Here is a 22,501-nt window from a genome sequence, read left to right as displayed (position 1 = left end):
CTCTGCATGGTACTTATTAGTCTCTGTGTACTCCCAGGGGTGAGGGTACCCCAAATGGAAGACTGCTGGCCTGTACGCGTCTTTAGTAGCGTGGGAAGAGAAGAGGTGGCAATATGCCACCTGTTACTCATAACCGGGGTTGTAACTAAGCACAAATATTCTTAACAAGAGGATTGTCAGTACTTTAGAGATACAAATGCCAATGTCTACAGTTATTATAATCTCATTTGCATTTACACCATTGAGTTACTGGGAACTCAGTCCTTAAAAAATAAAAGTGCACCTCTTGGTGTTTTCAGAACATAGGTAGGTAAAAAAGACCATACTTTCCTAGGATGACCCTGATGATTTTTACCCATTCTAAATACTCGGGACTGTGCTTTTGGGGTCCTCTTTAAGAGATTCTTCCCAGATTGTTCAGTGCAAGGATGAAAGGACAGTTGAATCAGATTTGAAGGATCTGGTGATCTCGGTAGCCCAAGAATGTCAAATTAGACATCTTCTAATTAGACATTTTTTTCATTTGCTAAAACTAGTTAAAATGGGTGGAAGAGTTTGTTTCAAATGGAACCAGCTTTGGAATTGGGGATGGGTTGGGTTAAGTAATACCTACTGCTCTACTTGTTAAAACTATGCTTATCAGAAATGTTTCTTGAATTGTTGATTTGTGGTCACTGTGGGTCAAGACTCTCCTCTTTAACCCTGATAGCGATTGGAGGAAAACAGGAGAAGGATTTTGCTCAGACAACAAGTGCTTGTTTAAGTCTTATCCAAGAAGCTCTGCTGAAGCACCAGTGGCAGCGAGCTGCAGAATACATGCACAGTTACTTTCAAATCTTGGAAGATTCAGATAGCAACAAGAGACAGATTGCACCGGAGGTAAGTAAGGTCTGAGTCCGCTGGAAGATAGGACAGAATCCTGGGAGTTTTCTGCCTTTTGAACTTCACCCAGAATAGCTTTTGCTATTGATTGATTTTACTAAAAGCGGTTTTGGGTAGAGAGTTTGTATGAGGACGTTTTTTTGCACACTTCTTTTTCCTATTATCATTTTAAAGGAGACAAAAATAGTTTTAAATCTGAATTTTCAGATTCCCCAATACTCATTCATTTAAATAATTCTTTCCCTGTGTCCTTATTTTCCCCTGTCTGTAGGACGTTCCCCATCTTCAAGCAAACGTTGTTATTTCTCCCATTTAGCATCATCTCTTGACCCCTACTTCTTCCACAGGCTGTGCCCCATTTCTCCATTCTGCCTTTCAGCAAAACTCCTTGAGAGAGTTGTGTGTACCCGTCCATTCCAAACCCTTTCCAGTTAGACTACCCACCAGCCATCACCATTTTTACCAAGTTGCTTTGTCAAGGTCAACAGTGATCTCCGTGTTGCTGAATCCAGTGGCAGATTCTCAGTGCTCATCTAACTTGATCTGTCAGCAATATTAAACATAGTAGATCATTCCCTCCTGTGTGACATAGCTTCTTTGTCTGGCTTCCAGGATGCAATACTCTCAGTTTTTTCTCCTACCTCACTGGCCATTCCTCAGTCTCCTTTTCTGATTGCTCCTCTTCTCCTTCGCTTTCTGACGTGGGACTACCCACGAACTCTAACCCTTAGTTGTTATCGTTATCTTAACTCACTCTTGATGATCTCATTCAGTTTCATAGCCTTACATTCAGTCTGCATGCTGGCGATCCCCAATTGTGTATCTGGGGTCCTGACATCTCTCTTCAAGTCCAGATTTCTGTATCCAACTGTCTTCTCAGCGTCACCTCTTGATGTCTAATATCAGCTAGTATGGTATGTCATATCATAGTAACATATCTAAACTAGCTCTTCTGATATTCCCTGTCCAGCCTAATTTTCCTCATCTCAGATGACATTTCCTTTATGTATCTAATTGTGAGGGCCAAACTCTGGGGTATTTTTTCTTTTATACCCCATATCCAAACCATCAGAAAACCCTGTTAGCTCTACTTTGAAAGCACGCTCCCTGCATTCTGAGTACTTCTCACCTCCTCCATTGCTGCGCCTGGCCTCAAGTCCCTCTCACCTCACTTAGATGACTTCTTGCCCTCCCCCACCCCCGCAGTCTATTTTAAGCATAACCAGACTGATCCTTTTTTAAAAAAAAAAACTGGTTTTATTGAGATACATTAACACACCATACAACTTGCCCATTTAAATTGAACAGTTCAGTTCAATTGCCCAGAGATGTGCAACCATTACGGCAATCTAAATTTAGAACAGTTTTTGTCTTGCCCAGAAGATACCCTGTACCCACTTGTAGTTGCTCCTTTCCAACCCCCAGCCCCTGGCAACCACTTATCTACTTTCTATTCTGGACATTTCATATAAATGGAATCATATAGCATATGGCTTTTTGTGAATGAATTCTTTCACTGAACATAATGTTTTCAAGCCTTTCCATATTGTAGCATATTAGTACATCATTTCTTTTTATTGCAAAATAATATTCCAGTGTATGGCTTTATCTCATTTTATGTATCAGTTCATCAGTTTTTAGACATTTGGGTAGTTTCCACTTTTGGTTACTATGAATAATGCTGCTTTGAACATCTATGTACAGGATTTTTTTTTTTTATGTACAAGTTTTTGTATGGACGTTTGTTGTAATTTCTCTTGGGTGTATACCTAGGAGTGGCATTGCTGGGGCATAAAATACATGTAACCTCTTAAGGAACCACTAGACTGTTTTCCAGAGTGACTGCACCATTTTACGTTCCCACCAGCCATATACGAGGGTCCCAACATCCCTACATCCTCGCCAACCGTATTATTGTCTGTCTTCTTGATTTTAGCCATCCTAGTGGTTGTGAAGTGGTATCTCATTGTAGCTTTGGTTGGCATTTTCCTAATGATTAATGATGCAGCATAGTCCTTTTTTTTTTTTTTTTTGCGGTATGCGGGCTTCTCACTGTTGTGGCCTCTCCTGTTGCGGAGCACAGGCTCCAGACGCACAGGCTCAGCGGCCATGGCTCACGGGCCCAGCCGCTCTGCGGCATGTGGGATCTTCCCAGACCGGAGCATGAACCCGTGTCCCCTGCATCGGCAGGCAGACTCTCAACCACTGCGCCACCAGGGAAGCCCAGCATAGTCCTTTTAAAACATAAGTCAAATCATGTCACTCCTCTGCTGAAAACACTGCAGTGTCTTCCCATTTCACTCAGAGTAAGAGCCAGAGTCCTTCTGATTGCCTGAAAGTTCTCTGTGCTCTGCCCACTCCCTTTCCCCCTTTGACCTCATCTCCTATTACTGTCCAACTTGCTTTTCCTTCTCCAACCTCACTGGCCTCCTTGCTCTTCCTTAAACAACCATACTCCTTCCTGATTGCCTTTGCCTTTGCTATTTCTTTTACCTAGGAAGGTCTTTCTTCAGATATCACTATGGTCACCCTCCTTCAAGTCACACCTTCAGTGAGCCCTACCTTGACTATTTAAAATTGTAACTGGGGCTTCCCTGGTGGTGCAGTGGTTAAGAATCCACCTGCCCATGCTGGGGACACGGGTTCGAGTCCTGGTCCGGGAAGATCCCACATGCCATGGAGCAAGCCCTTGTGCCACAACTACTGAGCCTGTGCTCCAGAGCCCACGAGCCACTACTGAAACTCGCGTGCCTAGAGCCCGTGCTCCGCAACAAGAGAAGCCACCGCAATGAGAAGCCTGCGCACCACAATGAAGAGAGCCACCGCTCACCGCAACTAGAGAAAGCCTGTGCGCAGGAACGAAGACCCAACGCAGCCAAAAATAAATAAATAAATAAATAAAATAAAATTGCAACTGCACACCAACCCCCTTCACTTTCCAGCTGGCACTCCTGATCCCTTTATCCTGCTTCATTCTTTTCCCATAATACTTGCCAATTTAATTATTATATTTCTTGGTTATTGTCAGTCTCTCTACAATAGAATGTAAATTCCACAAGGGCAAGGATCTAGAACAGTGCCTGGCATATATTGTTAAATTTATTCTGTAAAAGACAGTTTATCCACAAATAACTTCACATGAATATCTCAAGTAGCTTTTACTATTACAGTAACCATTGCATCAGTTAGATATTTAATAGAGCCAAAAAATATTAAAGAAAAAAATTTAACCATTGATTGAAAGTTTAGTAATGGACTAAAGTTATATAGATCTGTAAAACATTGGGCAAGTTACAGTCTCTTTTGGTCCAGAGTTTGTTTTACAAAATGAAAGAATTAAATCAGTGGTTTCCAGACACTTGTTTGGGCTCTGTTTAAATCACATAGGGCTTTTGTTTAAAATATAGATTCCTGTGCTGCACTCCAGTTCTACTGAACTGAAGTCTGAATCCCTAGAATATTTATTTTTAAGTGGTGTCCCAGGTAATTCTTACATACAACAAGGTTTAAGAACCACTGTGATAGGATAATCTCCACATTTTCTTTAAGCATCAAAATACTGCAATTTGGTGTTCTGTAAATGAAATCTTGGTCTTTCTGAGTTGGGAAGATGAGTATTACGATTACACAAAACAATCAGTATGTATGTTCAGAAAAAGAATTGATTTAAAATCCACTTAAATTTACTTTGAAGTCACTATTATTGAAGTACTTTAAATTGGGGTAAGAGAATAGACCATGCAAAAGAAGAGCTCCAAGTTCTGTCACCAAAGTTTTGGTGGTCTGGGGTGAAAATATTTTTATTAAAATTTGTCCATAGCCGATAAAAATTCTTAAATTGGAGCTCTAAATATAGTCTAAATATAGTCAATAGTTGTAGATACTTGATAGGATCTCAAGAAACATCTAGTCCATAGCTCTCATTTGGTAGATAATAAAGATGAGGCTGAGAGCAGTGAAGAAGCCAATATTAATAGAACCCAAGTTTTCTGACATTAATATTCTTCCTGCTATACTAGTTAAAAATGTTATTTTCAATATGTATCTTAACTGCTTACCTTCTTTAGACTACTAACTACTATTGTAGTTACCTGGTATTTTCACTTAATCAGCAGAAAAGATTTTTATCCCATAAGATATAATATTAGTTTCACTGGGTAAAGTACAGTAAAATGTTGACGGTAGTGGTGTCTAGAAAAAGGAACTATAGGTGGTTTTTTAACGCTGTAATCATAAAAAAATAGCTTTCTTAGATATTGGTTAAGGCAAGGATTTTACAGTTTTGTTAGTAATTTCTGTTTTGACAGATTATTTGGAGGCTTGGAAGTGAAATTCTTTATTATCATCCCAAAAGCAGTGTGGAGACTTTCAATACCTTTGCTGACCGGATGAAAAATATTGGTGTCATGAATTACTTGAAGGTGAGTATACAGGTTTTGTGAATTTACATCTGGGGCATTCATTTCTAAAAATTGCTTGTCTCAGTGATAAGGTAGGTAATGTAAAAGGCATGAGAAACGGGGTAAGACACCTGGGTCAATAAGAGAAGCTGAAAGAAAGCAGCATCGTGAGAACCATTTACTTTTCCATTTCCTGTTGCCTACCACGTTGTCTGAGTGAAACTATCTTCTCTTTGTGTATCTCTGGCTGCCAGAGTCAGTCCTTCAGAGGTGGCAGTTGTGCTTCATTATGATGTTGGGCCAAATTCTAATATGTTTACTTAAGTCAGTTGAGATCTCTGAGAATTGATGCTTTTGGAAAAGGGAAACAGCTAAACAAATTGGGAATTTGAATACTTGAGAAAAAAATTGTTTCCAGCCTTGTTGAGATATAATTGACATATATCATGTAAGTTTAAGGTATAAAATGTGATGATTTGATGCATGGATGTATTGCCAAATGTTTACCATAATGAGGTTAGTTAATGCCTCCATCCCCTCACATAACTACCATTTTGTTGTTGTTGTTATGGTGAGAATGTTAAAGCTCTATCCTCATAACAGTTTTCAAGTTAACAGTGCTATAGTCACCATGCTGTACATTAGATCCTCAAACTTACTCATCTTATGATTGAAAGTTTGTGTCCTTTGACCAACATTTCTCCATTTCTCCACCCCTCAGCCTGTGGCCAGCATTTTACTCTCTTTCTATGGGTCGGATGTTTGTAGATTCCACATAAAAGTGAGATCATACAATATTACAATTTTCTGTCTGACTTATTTCACTAAGCATAATGCCCTCAGAGCCCATCCATGTAGTCACAAATGGCAATATTTCATTCTTTTGTGTGGCTGAATAATATTCCATCGTGTGTGTGTGTGTGTGTGTGTGTGTGTGTAACATTTTCCTTATCCATTCTTCCATCAGTGCTCACTTAGATTGCTTCCATGTCTGGGCTTTTGTGAATAGTGCTGCAGTGAACATGGGAGTGCAGATATCTTGTCGAGATAGTGATTTCACCTTTGGATATATATGCAAAAGTGGATTGCTGACTCATATGGTAGATCTATTTTTAATTTGTTTGAGGAACCTCCATACCATTCTGCATAGTGGCTGGACCACTTTACATCCTGAAGAGAATGTACACCAGCAGTATACAAAGTTTCCTGTTTATCCACATCCTCACCAACACTTGTTATCTCTTGTCTTTTTGATGCTAGCCATTCTGACAGGTGTGAGGTGATGTCTCATTGTAGTTTTGATTTGTATTTCCCTGACAGTGATGTTGAGCACCTTTTCATGTGCTTGTTGGCCATTTGTGTATCTTCTTTGGAAAAATGTCTATTCAAGTCCTCTGCCCATTTTTAATTGTAATGTGTTTTTTGTTGTGTTTGCTATTGAGTTGTATGAATTCTTTATATATTTTGGGTATTAACCCCTTATCAGATACTTGATTTGCAAATATTCTCTCCTATTCAGTAGGCTGCATTTTCATTTTGTTGATGGTTTCCTTTGCTGTGCAGAAGCTTTTTAGTTTGAGGTAGTCCCACTTGTTTATTCTTGCTTTTATTGCTTGTGCTTTTGGTGTCACACCCTAAAAAATCATTGCCAAGACCAATATCAAGGAATTTTTTTCTCTATTTTCTTCTAAGAGTTTTATAGTTTCAGATCTTACCTTTAAGTCCTTAATCCATTTTGAGTTAATTTTTGTGAGTGGTGTAAGTTAGGGATCCAGTTTCATTCTTTTACATGTAAATATCTAGTTTTCCCAACAACATTCATTGAAGAGACTGTCCTTTGCCCTTTGAGTATTCTTGGCTTCCTTGTCAAATATTAGTTGACGATATATGGATGGGTTTATTTCTGGACTCCCAGTTCTGTTCCACTTGTCTGATGTGTCTGTTTTTATGCCAGTACCATCCTGTTTTGATTACTGTAGCTTGGTAATATAGATTGAAATCAGGAAATGTGATACCTGTAGCTTTGTTCTTTCTCAAGGTTGTTTTGGCTATTCAGGGTCTTTTGTGGTTCCATACAAATTGTAGGATTATTTTTTTCTATTTTTGTAAAAAATGCCATTGGTATTTTGATAGGGATTGCATTGAATCTACAGATTGCTTTAGGTAGTAAGGACATTTTCACAATATTGACTCTTCTGATCCATGTGTGAAAATGTTTCAGTGTTTCTAATGTTTAGGTGGAACTTTCTCCTTTAATAAAAGCCTTATCCAAAAGAATTGACACGCTCCAAAATGTTATGACATCTCCCTCTCTCTAGTATATATGAGACTAAAAGCACTTTCTCAATAAAATTTTTAAATGCTTTGCTTTTTAATTTTTTTTCAGTGCCTCCAAACAAAGTTTTATTGGAACATTGCCACACCCATTCATCTCCATATTGTCAGTAGCTGCTTTTAGTAGGACAATGGCAGAGTTGTGATAGAGACCATATGGCCTGCAAAGCCTAAAATATTTACCCTCTGATTTTTTGTTTTTACTTTTCCTATTTTCCAAATATTTTTAAATTGCGGTAAAATATGTATAACATAAAATGTGGTATTCTAACCATTTTTAAGTGTGTAATTCAGTGGCATTAATTACATTCACATTGTTGTGTAACCCTCACTAGTATTTCCAAAACTTTTGCATCACCCCAAATAGAAACTCTGTACCCATTAAGCAATAACTCCTCATTCCCTCCTCCTCCCAGGCCCTGGTAACCTCCGATCTGTTTTCTGTATCTATGCATTTGCCTATTCTAGGTATTTCATATAAGTGGAATTGTATAATATATGTCCTTTTATGTTCTGCTGTTTCGCTTAGCATAATGTTTTCAAGATTTATCCATGTGTTGGCATGTATCAGACTTTATCCCTTTCTGTGGCTTAATACAATATAATATTCTATTGTATGTATCTGTGAAATTTTGTTTATCCTTTCATCTCTTGTTTGGTTGTTTCCACCTTTTGGCTATTGGGAATAACACTGCAGTGAACATTGGCGTGCAAGTATCTGTTTGAGTTCCTGCTTTCAATTCCTTTGGATATATACCTAGGACTAGAACTGCTGGATCACATTTTTGTCATATATACAAATACATATATTATATATATATATATATATATATAAAGTATGTATGAACATATAATTCTATGTTTAACTTTTTTAGGACCCACCAAAGTGTTTCCCATAGTGGCTGTAGCATTTTATATTCCCACTGCTCTCTAATTTTGAAAAATGATTTTACCTAGTTTAGGATTCTTTTCAGATTTTATTAATTTAGGAAAACTTTTTTGCTTCTCTTATGTGCCATGTTCTCCCTTATGATCTTATTTTCTGGTAGACCACATACATTACAAGTAGAAACTAAATGGAGGCAGCATATGGTTCTACTTTAGGAAGAATTTTGTAAGTGAACAATTGGAAAAAGGGAATAGTCTGCCTTGGTGTTGTGTGCTCCCATTTTCTTCTTTCAGGGAGAAACTGGATAGCCATTTGATTGGGGAGGGAAGGTAGAGTTTTAAGTAAATTATTGGCTAGATCCTTTTAAGCTCATGGAATCTACTCAGTTGAAGTAAAGAAACCTGAGAGGAACCTTATTTCATACTCTGGAGTCTGAGGGTGGTAGTTAGGATAGGCAATAAAACATGTTCTGCTGTTAACAATTTTAAAAACACTTGCTGCTGTTTTCCAGACAATGTGCTAGCCGTGGTTCTTGCAGTAGGGGGAGACAGGCATGTAAATGGAATAAATGGTTATGGGTGCCATAGTAGAAGTGTACTGTACAGGGAGAAGACAAAGTGGAAAATGGTCGGCTCTCTGGAATTTTGGAAAGGGCTGGGATTGAATGAATAGGGGAGTCGGGAAAGAAAGGAAGTGAGGCTTGAGATGAGTCTGATAAAGCTAGTGGGTATTCACAGTGCATACTGCGGGAAAGAGTAGTCTAGCATGGCAGGAGATAATAAAGAGTTTAATAGCTCTGTGTCTAATGCTTTAGTTACTCTAAAAATCATGTGGGTAGAAGCCAGGGGAAGCTGAACTCTGTGTGCCATTTCTAAGGAGCTTAGATTTTTATTCTATAGGCAATGGGAACTGTTGAAGGATTTTACACAAATGACTAATGAGATTTCCTTGGCGGTCACGTGGAAGATGGATTGTAGTGGGGGCAGGATTAGAGACACCAGTTGAGAAATTATTACAGTAGTTTAAGATGAAGGTTTGAACTCTGACTCTGTTCAGATGATTAACTGTACTTCCCATTATTCTCCTCCTTAATGTCCTCCCTATTTGTATTGCTCATTCTTTGTGTAATTATTCTTTTTTTTTTAATTGAAGTATAGTTGCTGTATAATACTGTGTAAGTTACAGGTGTACAGTATAGTGATTTACAATTTTTAAAGCTTATACTCCATTTACAGTTATTGTAAAATATTGGCTATATTCCCTGTGTTGTACAATGTATCCTTGCAGCTTATTTTACACATATTAGTTTGTACCTCTTATTAAGATTACCACACCTATATTGCCCCTCCCTTCTGTGTGGAATTATTCTTATTGCTTCTCCTGTATCAGGCATACACTTTCCATTTGAACCAGTGCCATTCTTCAACACCCCTTATTAAGATGTTTTCTCTGAGTTTATAGAACATGTATAAAATAATTTATTGTCTGCTATGGGCTAAACTAGGTATTAGGTAGTATACAAATATATCATCTCACTTAATCCCCTTAATGCCCTTCAAAAGGGTTAATAATAATTGTTCCATATAAAAGAGGAGACTCACAAAGGGTGAGAGTAACTTACTCAGGTTTATGTAGCTTTAAAGTAGCATTTGAGCCCGGACTCTGTCTTCAACGTCCCTGTTCTTTTCACACTGCCTTCTGTTTGTAAGTTTATATAATTTAGTTCTCATTTACATAATGATAATTTTTCATTTGTCTTTCTGCTAGATTGAAATTTTTGATGAGGACAATATTGCTCCAACATTTGTGTCCTACCAAGGTCTTAGCCTGAATGTATCATATATTTACTGAGCTTTTTGACTAAGGGTTATTTAATGACCTATATGACGGTGGGCTTTTTCTTATTGTTGCAGATCTCCTTACAACATGCATTATACCTTCTGCATCATGGTATGCTTGAGGATGCGAACAGAAATCTCAGCCAGGCAGAGACATGGCGATACGGTGAAAAGTCGTCTTCTCAGGAAGTGTTAATCAACCTTATTCAGGCCTATAAAGGGCTTTTGCAGTATTATATTTGGTCTAAAAAGAAGATGGAATTGTCTCAGCTTGGTGAGTGAATATGAGTAATAAGTAGTAAGACTGACTCAGAGGGACAGAAGGGGTCTGGAGGAGTAATCTAATTCCCCTACTTCCAAGCTTGGCTTTATCTAGATAGTACAGAGAACAGACATTTCTGTGGATGTAAAATTCTTGATCATCCTTTATAAAATTTCTGATATTTAAAAAAACTTTTCAGACATCAATTAGGTGATTCATAGATTAAGTTCATGACCATTTTAGATTCACTGCTTTCTTAAACATGATTTCTACGATAGGTTACAAATTTTCTTCAGCAGGCATTATTGCATATAAGAAGCATTATTTCCTGTGTGTTTACAGTGGAGTTTAGTTTGTTTCATAATGTTGTTTCTTAGGAAAATACGTTTAAAGAGTAGGGCAAGATAATGTTGTTTCACTTTTGTATAAAGGTCAGAACAGACAGTTTTCTTTCTTTACTGACCACCCCAAAAATTGACTATGTGTTCTCAAACTGACTTTCTGTGGTGATGTCATCCTCTCCTGTCCCTAAATTTCTGTTCTTTGGAGCTGTGTGATCGTTCTCTGTACTTTTTTTCCCTTGTATAGTTTTTCTCCATAACTCCTCTAGGAATGACCCCTTCCTTTCTATTTTCACATCCTCCACCCAAGTCTCAGTTCTGACATTTATCACGTCATTTGTGTTAAGCAGTGTTTCCTTACTGTCCTTATGTGATAGTATTTCCTTGGTCTCTGGGCATGTGGGCTCACTAATCTCAAAATTCCCTCCTGTTTCCCATCTTTTTTTTTTTTATTTTTTTGCGGTACGCGGGCCTCTCACTGTTGTGGCCTCTCCCGTTGCGGAGCACAGGCTCCGGACGTGCAGGCTCAGCGGCCATGGCTCACGGGCCCAGCCGCTCCGCGGCATGTGGGATCTTCCCGGACCGGGGCATAAACCCATGTCCCCTGCATTGGCAGGTGGACTCTCAACCACTGCACCACCAGGGAAGCCCCTGTTTCCCATCTTTGATCTCCCCCAAGACACTTCTGAAATGCTGTCTTCATCATGATAATATTGTGAGGCCTTTGTGCATTCTCCTCCTCTAGAATGCCATCTGCCCTTCAAGACTCATTAGACCCCGCCTTATTTTACCTTAAGTCTAACGTATCAGCTGCATGTTCAGCCTATATCATTTGGCTCTTCACCTCTTGCTTTTTAGTCATTCTAAGTTTTTTCATGTGTGTTTTTTGTTGTATCTCCCTGTGTAGACTCATCAGTCTTTTGAGGTCATATATCTGTTCTCTGTTTCTTTTGCTAACCTTGCCATAATGCCTGCCGTAAAGGCTTGCTGATACTGATTTAGGTAAGTTTTAAAGTCAGTATTTACTTTTCTTCCTACACTTTAAGTAGAACTCAAGCAAATATATGATGATTAAAGCAGTTGGAATGTGGCATTTACACCATCACTCCCATGGATAGATAATTCAGTACCTTCTGCAGCTGACACTCTTCTGTAGCAACAAGAGATAAAGATGGGATAATATGTGGCGCTCTTTAGATGGTCTTTAACCTCATGTGTCTGTTTAATGAGAAAAAAAAGTTAGAACTAGTTCTGTATAACCAGCTCATAAGAATGGAACATGTGAATGTATGCTCAGAGCTGGTTTGGGATTTTTCCTTGCTGCTGTGGCCTGTGCTCGTTAGCTTTGATGCACTTGGCGGCTGGGAATCCCCTTCCATGGCAAATCCATACCTAACTTGTACTTACTCAGGGATCTGCCTTTCTTTCTTAACCATTTTTTTGGATATCATTTCATACCTACTTTCCTGTTACCACTTCATTTCCAGGTTCATATTGATATTTATTCAATTGACCCACTGGGAAGAGAATACCAATCCCTGTTTGGGGGTGGGGGCTACTTTTTTGGCCAAAAAGTGGCACTGGTACCAAAAAGTGTTTTGTGCTTCTATCAGCTTGCTTTCGAAAGACTGATTCTCTTTTTAAACCTTTAAGATTGTGAAATATATCCTGAAACAGTGTGTAAAACAAATGTCTGGTAGAATGGATAATTATAAAGCAAACATCCATGTAACTACACCCAGATTAAGGATCACAACATTGCTGAGATCTATCTATTCTAGATAGAGATCTATCTATTCTGGACAGTTCATACAATGGAGTCCTAAAATATGTAGGACTGACTTCTTTGTTACTGACTTCTTTCACTTAGCCTTATGTTTTTAAAGGTTCACCCACATTGTAGCATGTAATGGCACTTCATTCCTTTTTATTTATTTTATTTATTAATATTCCATTGTATAGATATACCACATTTATGTATCCATTATTGGGTGATGGACATTTGGGTTGTTCTCCGCTTTTTGGCTATTTTGAATAATGTTGCTGTGAACTTTTGAGGGACCTCTGGACTGTTTTCTTTCCAAAGCAGCTGTGCCATTTTCCATTCCTACCAGCAGTGTATGAGGAGGGTACTAATTTCTGCACGTCCTTCCCAACACTTGCCATTATCTGTCTTTGATATAGCTGTCCTGCTGGGTGTGAAGTAGTATCTTGTGGTTTTGATTTGCATTTCCCTAGAGGCTAATAATGTTGAGCATCTTTTCATGTGCTTGTGGGCCATTTGTATATCTTCTTTGGAGAAATTTGCATTCAGATCCTTTTCTCCTATTTTAATTGAATTACTTATTATTTTATTATTGAGTTGTAAGAGTTCTTTATATATTCTAGGTACAAGTCCCTTTTCAGATAGGTGTAGGATTTGGAAGTGTTTTTTTTTCTATTCTGTGGGTTATCTTTTTTACTTTCTTAGATGTTTTTTGAGTCACAAAAGGTTTTAATTTTGATGAAGTTGTTTGTTTTTTCTTTTGTTGCTTGTGCTTTTGTTGTCGCATCCAAGAAGCCTTTGCCTACTCCAAGGTCACGAAGATTTAGACTTATGTTTTCTTCTGAGAGTTATATAGTTTTACAGTTGTTTTCTAATTCATTTTGAGTTAATTTTTTCATATCACGTGAGGTATGTAGGGGTTCAACTTTATCTTGCATGTGGGTATTCAGTTGTTCCAGCATATTTATTGAAAAGGCTATTATTTTCCCACTGAATTGTCTTGGTACCCTTATCAAAAATCAGTTGCCCATATATGAAGTTTTATTTGTGGACTCTAAATTTTCTTCCATTGATCTATATATATCCATACTTATGCCCATATCACAGTCTTAATTACTGTAGCTTTATAGTAACTTTTGAGGTCACAGTGTGAATCCTCCAAATTTGTTCTTCTTTTTAAAGATTGTTTTGGCTATTCCTGGTCCCTTGCATTTCCATATGGATTATAGGATCAGCTTGTCATTTATGCAAACAAGCCAGCTGGGACTTTGATAAGAATTGCATTAAAGCTATAGATTAATTTAATAAATCTTCCAACCCATGAACACAGGATGTCTTTTCCATTTATTTAGGTCTTCTTTAATTTCCTTGAACAATACTACTTTTCAGACTATAATTTTATGTCTCTTTTGTAAAATTCATACCTAAGTAGTTTATCGTTTTTGATGCTATTGTAAATGACATTATTTTCCTAATTTCATTTTTGGATTGTTCATTGCAGGTGTATAGATATACAATTGACTATTGTGCGTTGATTTTATATTATGCAACTTTCAACTCATTTATTAGTTATAATAAGTTTTTAATGTATTCTTAGGATTTTCCATGTACAAGATCATGTCATCTGCAAGTAGAGATAGTTTTACTTCTTCCTTTCCAATCTGGACATTGTTTGTATTGTTTTCTTGTTGAATTGCCCTGCCTAGAACCTCCATTATAATGTTGAATAGAAGTTGCAAGAGAGGACATTCTCTCTTGCATGCAGTCATTCACCATCAATTCTGATATTAGTTGTGGGTTTTTCATAAGATGCCCTTTATCAGATTGAAGAACTTCCTTCTTTTCCTAGATGTTCAGTGTGTCTATCATGAAAGGTTATTGAATTTTGCCAAATGCTTTTTCTGCAACAATTGAGATGGTTATGAGGTTTTTGTCATTATTCTGTTGATTTGGAATATTGTATTAATTGATTTCAGATGTTAAACAACCTTGCATTCCTGGAATAGATCCCACTTTATGTGTTGCTAGATTCAGTTTGCTAGTATCTTGTTGAGAATTTTTGCATCTATACTTATAAGAGATATTGGTCTGTAATTTTCCTGTGTTGTCTTTGTCTGGTTTTGGTATCAGGGTGATTCTGATCTCATAGATCAGTTGCGAAGTGTTTTCTCTCTGTCCTTTTTTAGGGGGAGAGTTTGTGATGAATTAGTACTATACTTGAAGTGATTGTTAGAATTCACTAGTGAAGCCATCAGGGTCTGAGCTTTTCTTGTGGGTAGGTTACTGAGTACTGATTCTGCAGAAGTCCTCAGTACTGAATACTTTAAAAAATCTTTTGTCTTTGGACAGATGAGGATGATTATGCTTACAACACAGCGTCCCAGAATATGCTCAACCACAGCTGGAAGACATCTATAAACCTTTGTGCATTGATTCAGATTCCTGGAGTTTGGGACCCTTTTGTGAAGAGTTATGTAGAGGTAAGTAAACTTTTCATAAGGTTTTATTAGTTTCATTTTGTTATAAGCTTAATCTTTATTGATCAGAAAGGAACTAATGGAAAAAATTGTTTAAAAATTAAAAGAATATGATGCTTCTTTTTGGTCTGAATAAGTTTTGTTTATTTTACCAATATACTGTAAACGTTACTGTGTTTATTTTCACCATTGGATAATGTGTCATGGCCAAATACAGTAGTCCCTCAGTATCCATGGATGCTGAAGTCCCTTGCTTTTTGAAAGTTTCATTAGTGCTAAAGTGATAATTATGCTGTCCGAAGATAATCTCTGAAACCGTATGCTAGTGAATCTGGAAATTCCTGTGTCAGGACGGGAAGGAATGAAAGGAAAGGAATTATAATTCCTTATGCACTCCTTTTGTGGCTAAAGTTATGTAGGGCACTGAGGTTAGTTGCATCGTATGGTCTTTTTTTGGTCCTAATGTGCCCTACTTTGAAGACTTTATTTCTCATAGGAACACTTCTTATGTTGAAGTTGCTGCATTTTTCAGTAACGAAATATGATAAGGGAAAAATGGGAAACCATGTAGGCCTTTTTTATGATCTTCTGTGTTCTATGGAGGTTGTAACATATGCTGTTGGAAGCAAAAACTGGCATCACTATTGTTCCCTATATAGTAAATGCTGTTTTTCAGTTGTATGACTTTTTTTGTGCTTATCAATAAAGTTAAGTTGTACATGATATTTCATATAGCTATCTTACAGAATTTAGCTAAGATATCATGACTTATTTTATATAGATGCTGGAATTCTATGGGGATCAAGATGGAGCCCGAGAGGTGCTTACCAATTACGCCTATGATGAAAAGTTCCCATCAAATCCAAATGCTCATATCTACTTATACAACTTTTTAAAGAGAGAGAAGGCACCAAGAGAGAAACTGATAAGTGTGCTTAAGGTAGAGAATTTTTATGTCAGTGTTTGAACAGGGTTGGGGATCTACTTTAAGACATTCTTAGGTCACTGCTTCCCAACTTTCATGTTGTAACATCCAGAGAAAATGACAGTGTATGTATGGCACACTGAGGTAAAGACAGGAGGCTGCAGCCTCCCGGCAGACCCCCCATCACTACCATTCCCCCATCTTCTGCCCAAGTGAGACGGAGAGGAGAGGATCAATATTTCAGAAACTGTTTTGTCACCCTGGTTGGAAAGTTCTGCATTGCTTTTTTTTAGGAAATCATCTTTATTGAAATTTAACTTACATACAATAAAACAGATATTTTAAATGTACACTGGGATGCATTTTTACAAATATATGCATCCATGTAACACCATAATAATTAAGGTATTGAACATTTCCATCACCCTAGAAAGTCCCTCATTTCCCTTTGCAGCCAAGCTGCCCATGTACTCTTGGCCCCAGGCAGTCACTGATCTGTTTTCTGTCACTATAGATTAGTTTTATCTCTTCTAGAATTTCATATAAATGAAATCTGACAGTATGTACTCTTTTTTTTTTTTCTTTAGGTCTGGATTTTCTTGCTCAGTAGAATGTTTTTGAGATTTATCCATATTATTGTATCAGTAATTTGTTCCTTATTACTGCTGAGTATTATTCCATTTTTATACATTCACTTCTTGATGGACATTTGGGTTATTTTCACTCTTTGGCTATTATGAATACCACTGTGAACATTCATGTACAAGTTTTTGTGTGCACATATATTTTCATTTTTCTTTGGTAGTTACCTAAGAGTGGAATTGCTGGAAGGTATATGTTTAACTTAAGAAACTGCACAACTGTTTTCTGAGGAGACTATACCGTTGACATTCCCACCATCAAAGTATGAAAGTTCAGTTTCTCTTATTTGTCTTATTGATTTGGAAGTTTTTTTATATAATCTGGGTACAAGTCCTTTGTCAGGTATATGGATGGTAAATATGTTCTCCCAGTCTGTGGCTTGCCTTTTTGTTTTCTTTACAGTATCTTTCAAAGAGCAGAAATTTCTAATTTTGATTAAGTACAATTTACTCATTTTTCTTTTACAGTTAGTATTTTTTGTCTAAGAAATCTTTGCCTACTCCAAGATAATGAAGATTCTCTTCTGTGTTTTGTTTTCGAGAAGTGTTACAGTTTTATGTTTAGGTCTGGGACAGGTTTTGAGCTAATTTTTTTGTGTAGTGTGAGGTAAGGGTCGTTGAAAAGACTATCCTTTACCTGTTGAATTACACTGGTAACTTGGTTGAAAATCAATTGACCATGCATATAGACTCTATTGTGTTCTAGTGATGTGTATTTCCATTCGTATACCAATACCACACATCCTGACTATGGTAGCTTTACAGCGAGTCTTGGAATCATGTCATGGAAGTCATACAAATTTGTCCTTTTTCAAAATTGCTTTTAGCTTCTCTAGGTCTTTTGACTTTTCATGTACATTTTAAAATCAGTTTGTCAGTTGCTACAAAAAATATCTTGTTGGGATTTTGAATCTGTAGATCAATTTTGAGAGAATAGACATCTTAGTAATACTGAGATTTCCAAACTGTGAACATGGTATGTCTCTCCATTAATTTAGGTATTTTATTTCTCTCTGAAATGTTTTGTAGTTTTTAGTGTATATATTTTGTTAAATTTACCCCTAAGTCTTTCAAGTTTGGGATTGTTACTGTATATGGTATTCCTTAAATTTTTTTTTATTGTGGTAAAATATATGTAATATGAAATTTACCATTTTAACCATTTTCAAGTGCACATTTTTTCTTGTTTTTTGGCCACGCTATTTGGCATCTGGGATCTTAGTTCCCTGATCAGGAATTGAACCTGTGCCCCCTGCATTGGAAGCTCGAAGTCTGAACCACTGAACCACCAGGGAAGTCCCTCAAGTGCACATTTTAATGGCATTACCATTAAGTACATGCACAATTTTGTGCAACCATCACCACTGTCTACTTCCTGAACTTTTTCATCATCACAAACAGAAACTCTGTATCCATTAAACAATAGGCTCCCCCAACCCCTAGTAACCTCTATTCTACTTTTTTTTTTTAAATATATTGAAGTATAATCGATTTACAATACTGTGTTAGTTTCAGGCATACAGCAACCTCTATTCTACTTTCTGTCTCTTTATAAGTTTGCTCATTCTAGGAACCTCATCTAAGTGGAATCATACAGTATTTGTCCTTTTATGTCTTGCTTATTTCATAATGTTTTCAAGATTCATCCATGTTATAACATGTATCAGAATTTCCTTCCTTTTTAAGCCTGAATAATATTCCATTATATATATATATTATACAAATATATTCCACATTTTATTTATCCATTCATCTCTTGGTAGACATTTGGGTTCTTTTCAGTTTTTGGCTCTTGTGGATGACTCCACTATGAGCATTGGTGTACAGTATGTGTCTGAGTCCCTGCTTTCAGTTATTTTAAGTATATACCTAGGAGTGGAATTGCTGGATCATATGATACTTCTTTGTTTAACCTTTTGAGGAACCATCAAGCTGTCTCCATAGCAGCTGTACCATTTTACATTCCCACCAGCAGTGCATGAGGGTTTAAATTTCTCCACATCCTCATCAACACTTTGTTACTTTTCTTTTTTAAGAAGTTGATAATAGATCTCCTGAGGTGTACGAAGCGGTATCTCATTTTTATTTTGATTTGCATTTTCCTGAGGGTAGTGATGTTGAGCATCTTTTCATGTGCTTAGTGGTTATTTGTGTGCCTTCTTTGTAGAAATGTCTGTTTACATCCCTTTTTTGAACTAGGTGTTTCAGTTTTTTGTTATTGAATTTAGGAGTTCTTTATATATTTCATGGTCAGTTTCTAATCATATTTTAGAGGAAAAAGAAAGGTCCTTTTCAGCCTATACAAATGACTGAGAAAAATCCTTTTCTACGTCTTCCTTTTAAAAAGCCAATTAGCTCTAATCTGTACTTGTATAGTCATCAAAATTGACATCAAACCTTCAGATGTGGAAACTGTACATTTTATAAAGTTTTCAACAGGCTTTGTTTTACTGCATAATACTTAAAAAAATGTTTTTAAAGAAAATCTGGTTTATTCTTGATTCAAGGCACTTTACATTTTCTTAACAGCTTTTTTGAGATAGAATTTACATAACATAAAATTCACTGTTTTAAATGCACAATCCAATTTTTTTAGTATATGTACAGTGTTGTGCAACCATTATCATAATCTATTATAGAACATTTAATGACCCCCCCCCAAAGAAATACTGTGCCCATTAGCCCACACCTACCCTCTCCACCCAAACCCTAGGTAACCACTAATCTATTTTCTGTCTCTATAGATTTGTCTGTTCTGGACATTTCATATAAATGGAGTCATACAATATGTGGCCTTTTGTGAATGGTTTCTTTCACTTAGCATATTTTTAAGTTCATCCATGTTGTAGCATGTGTCAGTACTTCATTCCTTTTTACGTCTCAGTATTATTCCACTGTATGAATATACAACATTTGTTTATCCATTAACCAATTGATAGACATTTGGGTTGTTTTTACTTTTCAGCTATTATGAATAATACTTCTGTGAACTTTTGTGTAAAACTTTTTGTGGGACATACGTTTTCAGTTCTCTTGGGTATACATACCTTGAAGCTGAATCACCAGAATATGCTAACTTTATGTTTCACTTTGTGAGGAATTGCCAAGCTGTTTTGCCAAGGAGCTGCACAACTTTACGTTCTCCCCAGCAATGTATGAGGGTTCTAATTACTCCACATCCTCGCTCATATTTGTTACTGTATTATTATTATTATTATGGCCATCCTAGTAGATGGGAAGTAGTATCTTATTGTGGTTTTGATTTGCATTTCCCTAATGACTAATGATGTTGACCAACTTTTCATGTGCTAATGGGCGATTCGTTTATGTTCTTTGGAGAAATATTCCTTTGCCCATTTTTTAATTGGGTTGCTTATCTTTTTGTTGTTGACACGTAAGAGTTCTTTATATATATTCTGGGTACTAGACCCTTATCAGGTATATGATCTGCAACTATTTTCTGTTTTCTCCCTTTTTGTGGGTTATCTTTATCTTTCTTCATAATGGGTTTTTTTTGGCTGAGTGGTGCGGCTTGCGGGATTTTAGTTCCCCCACGAGGGATTGAACCCAGGCCCTCGGCAGTGAAAGTGCCGAGTCCTAACCACTGGACCACCAGGGAGTTCCCTTAATAGTGTTCTTTGAAGCACAAAAATGATGCATTTTGATAAAGTCCAATTTACTGTTCTTCCTTTGGTTGCTTGTGCTTTAGTTGTGTCATATCTACGAAACTATTGCCTAATCTAAGGTAACACATATTTACACCTAGGTTTTCTTCACAGTTTTATAATTTTAGTTTTTACCTTTAGGTCTTTGATCCATTTTGAGTTAATATTTGTATGTGGTGTGAGGTAGTGGTCTAGTTTCATTCTTTTGCCATGTGGATATCCAGTTGTCCCAGCACTGTTTGTTGAAAGGAATTTTCTTACTCCCATTGAATTGTCTTGGCACCATTGTCAAAATCAATTGATCATGGATATATATGGTTTATTTCTGGACACTGAATTCTGTTCCATTGATTTATATGTCTATCTTAATATCAGTACCACAGTCTTACCTGCAAACTGCGTAATATACTTTTAAAGTTGCTATTTTAATTTTACTCTTCAAGATTTCTCTTTACCCATTTGTGCAAGAAAATACTAAGGACAGTTACAACAAAAGCAAGATGCTGAACTTCACTCAGGTTGTCATTCATTAATGGTGTTCTGAAAAGACTTTAAAAAAATGGAATAGAAAATAACTGTATTCAACACTTATCTTCAAGACAAGATAGATTTAGAGAAATTCTGGTTTTCCTTTTGAAAAATACAGTATTTGAAATTAACTCAATAAATGGGTTTAAATAGATTGAACATAGCAGAAGAGAGAATTAATGAACTGTGTAGAAAATCAGGCTAAAGAAGGAAGAGCAAAAAGGATAAAAAGTGCAGAAAAGAGTGTACAAAGGACTTGGTGAAAGGTCTGAACTACTTGTAATTGGAGCCCAGGGAAAGTAGAGAGAATGGGGTTCAAAGGCAAACAAACAGGCAGAGACAATATTTAATGAGTCAATGGCTAAGAATTTTACAAAACTGATGAAAGACTTCCAGAGTACTGATAGTGTTCTATCTTTTGATCTGGGTGCTGATTATGTGAGTATGTATAACTTGTGAAAGTTTATTGAATGGCACACTCATGATTTGTGTACCTTTCTAGTACATATGTTATATTTCAATAAAATATTTTTTAAAAATCTAAGTGAATTGAACCATATACAGAATTCCCTAAATCAAAAAAGAAAATGTGATTTTGTAAAAACTGAGTTTTAATAATACTCTCTGATATTGGTATATTGATCATGTTGATTGATCTCTAATTTAAAAACTATTAAGAGAAATGAACAAATTTACTTTTCATTTTGTGGGAAATTATTTCAGTGTAAGGTTAAATTACCTCAGCAGCAGACAGAATAAATTCATCTCTAATATTAAATGTGTTTAAGTGAGAAATATACTTTCAATCCTACTTTTTGCATATTCATAAAAGTTGTCCATCCTATTTTTAGAAAGAAAAACCTTTAACTTGTCCCTATTGTGTAAAAAGATTGTAAAAATATTGACTTGAATACTCTTAATGTACTGTGTTCCTGAACACAATCTTCCAAAATAACTAGCCTTGTCTTTTTTTGGGTTTTGTTTTGTATATTCTGTGACCTTTTGTGATCAATAAATATTAAATATCTTTCCTATGTGATATTGATTCTCTTTTTATTTTTTTTCCTCAGTCCTGGCTACTGAAAAGAAATTAAGTTTTTAAGTGTGGTAAACAGTATAAGTATAGAGAAAATAAAAATGTCTCCGTCTATCCACATCCCCCCACCCTCCCAACCAACTATCTTGTTATTAGGAGGGATTTTTTTTTTTTTTTAAATAGCTTTACATAGAACACCTTTCTATACCATAATTGAACTGGATAAAAGCAAAGTATCTTTTGGGCTTCCCTGGTGGCGCAATGGTTGAGAGTCCGCCTGCCAATGCAGGGGACACGGGTGCGTGCCCCGGTCCGGGAAGATCTCACATGCCGTATAGTGGCTGGGCCCTTGAGCCATAGCCGCTGAGCCTGCGCGTCTGGAGCCTGTGCTCCACAACGGGAGAGGCCACAACAGTAAGAGGCCTGCGTACTGCAAAAAAAAAAACAAAGCAAAGTATCTTTTAAATCCTTGATTCCTTTACCAAGGGCATATTAGATAGTAAGAACTTTATTTGAAA

At 36.6% G+C, this 22,501-nt stretch overlaps 1 protein-coding gene across 4 annotated transcripts in view; it reads left to right on the top strand.

Moving 5' to 3' along the window:
• Positions 1-22,501, top strand: part of TAF1A (TATA-box binding protein associated factor, RNA polymerase I subunit A) — a 36,897-nt gene that overhangs the window by 4,856 nt on the left and 9,540 nt on the right. For 3 of the 4 annotated variants that reach the window (XM_030868351.2, XM_030868352.2, XM_060299255.2), the window contains exons 3-7: positions 710-879; positions 5,190-5,303; positions 10,419-10,617; positions 15,061-15,191; positions 15,970-16,128. In XM_030868351.2, the coding sequence (XP_030724211.2) occupies positions 710-879; positions 5,190-5,303; positions 10,419-10,617; positions 15,061-15,191; positions 15,970-16,128 (773 nt within the window). Of the gene's footprint in view, positions 1-686; positions 880-5,189; positions 5,304-10,418; positions 10,618-15,060; positions 15,192-15,969; positions 16,129-22,501 lie in introns of all 4 variants that reach the window. The other variant, XM_060299472.2, reaches the window with a different exon arrangement.

This window comes from Globicephala melas, chromosome 1 (assembly GCF_963455315.2).
Source record: "Globicephala melas chromosome 1, mGloMel1.2, whole genome shotgun sequence".
In the NCBI taxonomy this organism is placed as follows: domain Eukaryota; kingdom Metazoa; phylum Chordata; class Mammalia; order Artiodactyla; family Delphinidae; genus Globicephala; species Globicephala melas.
Note: the sequence above shows the minus strand (reverse complement) of the source record. Positions and strands in the feature narration are given on the sequence as shown.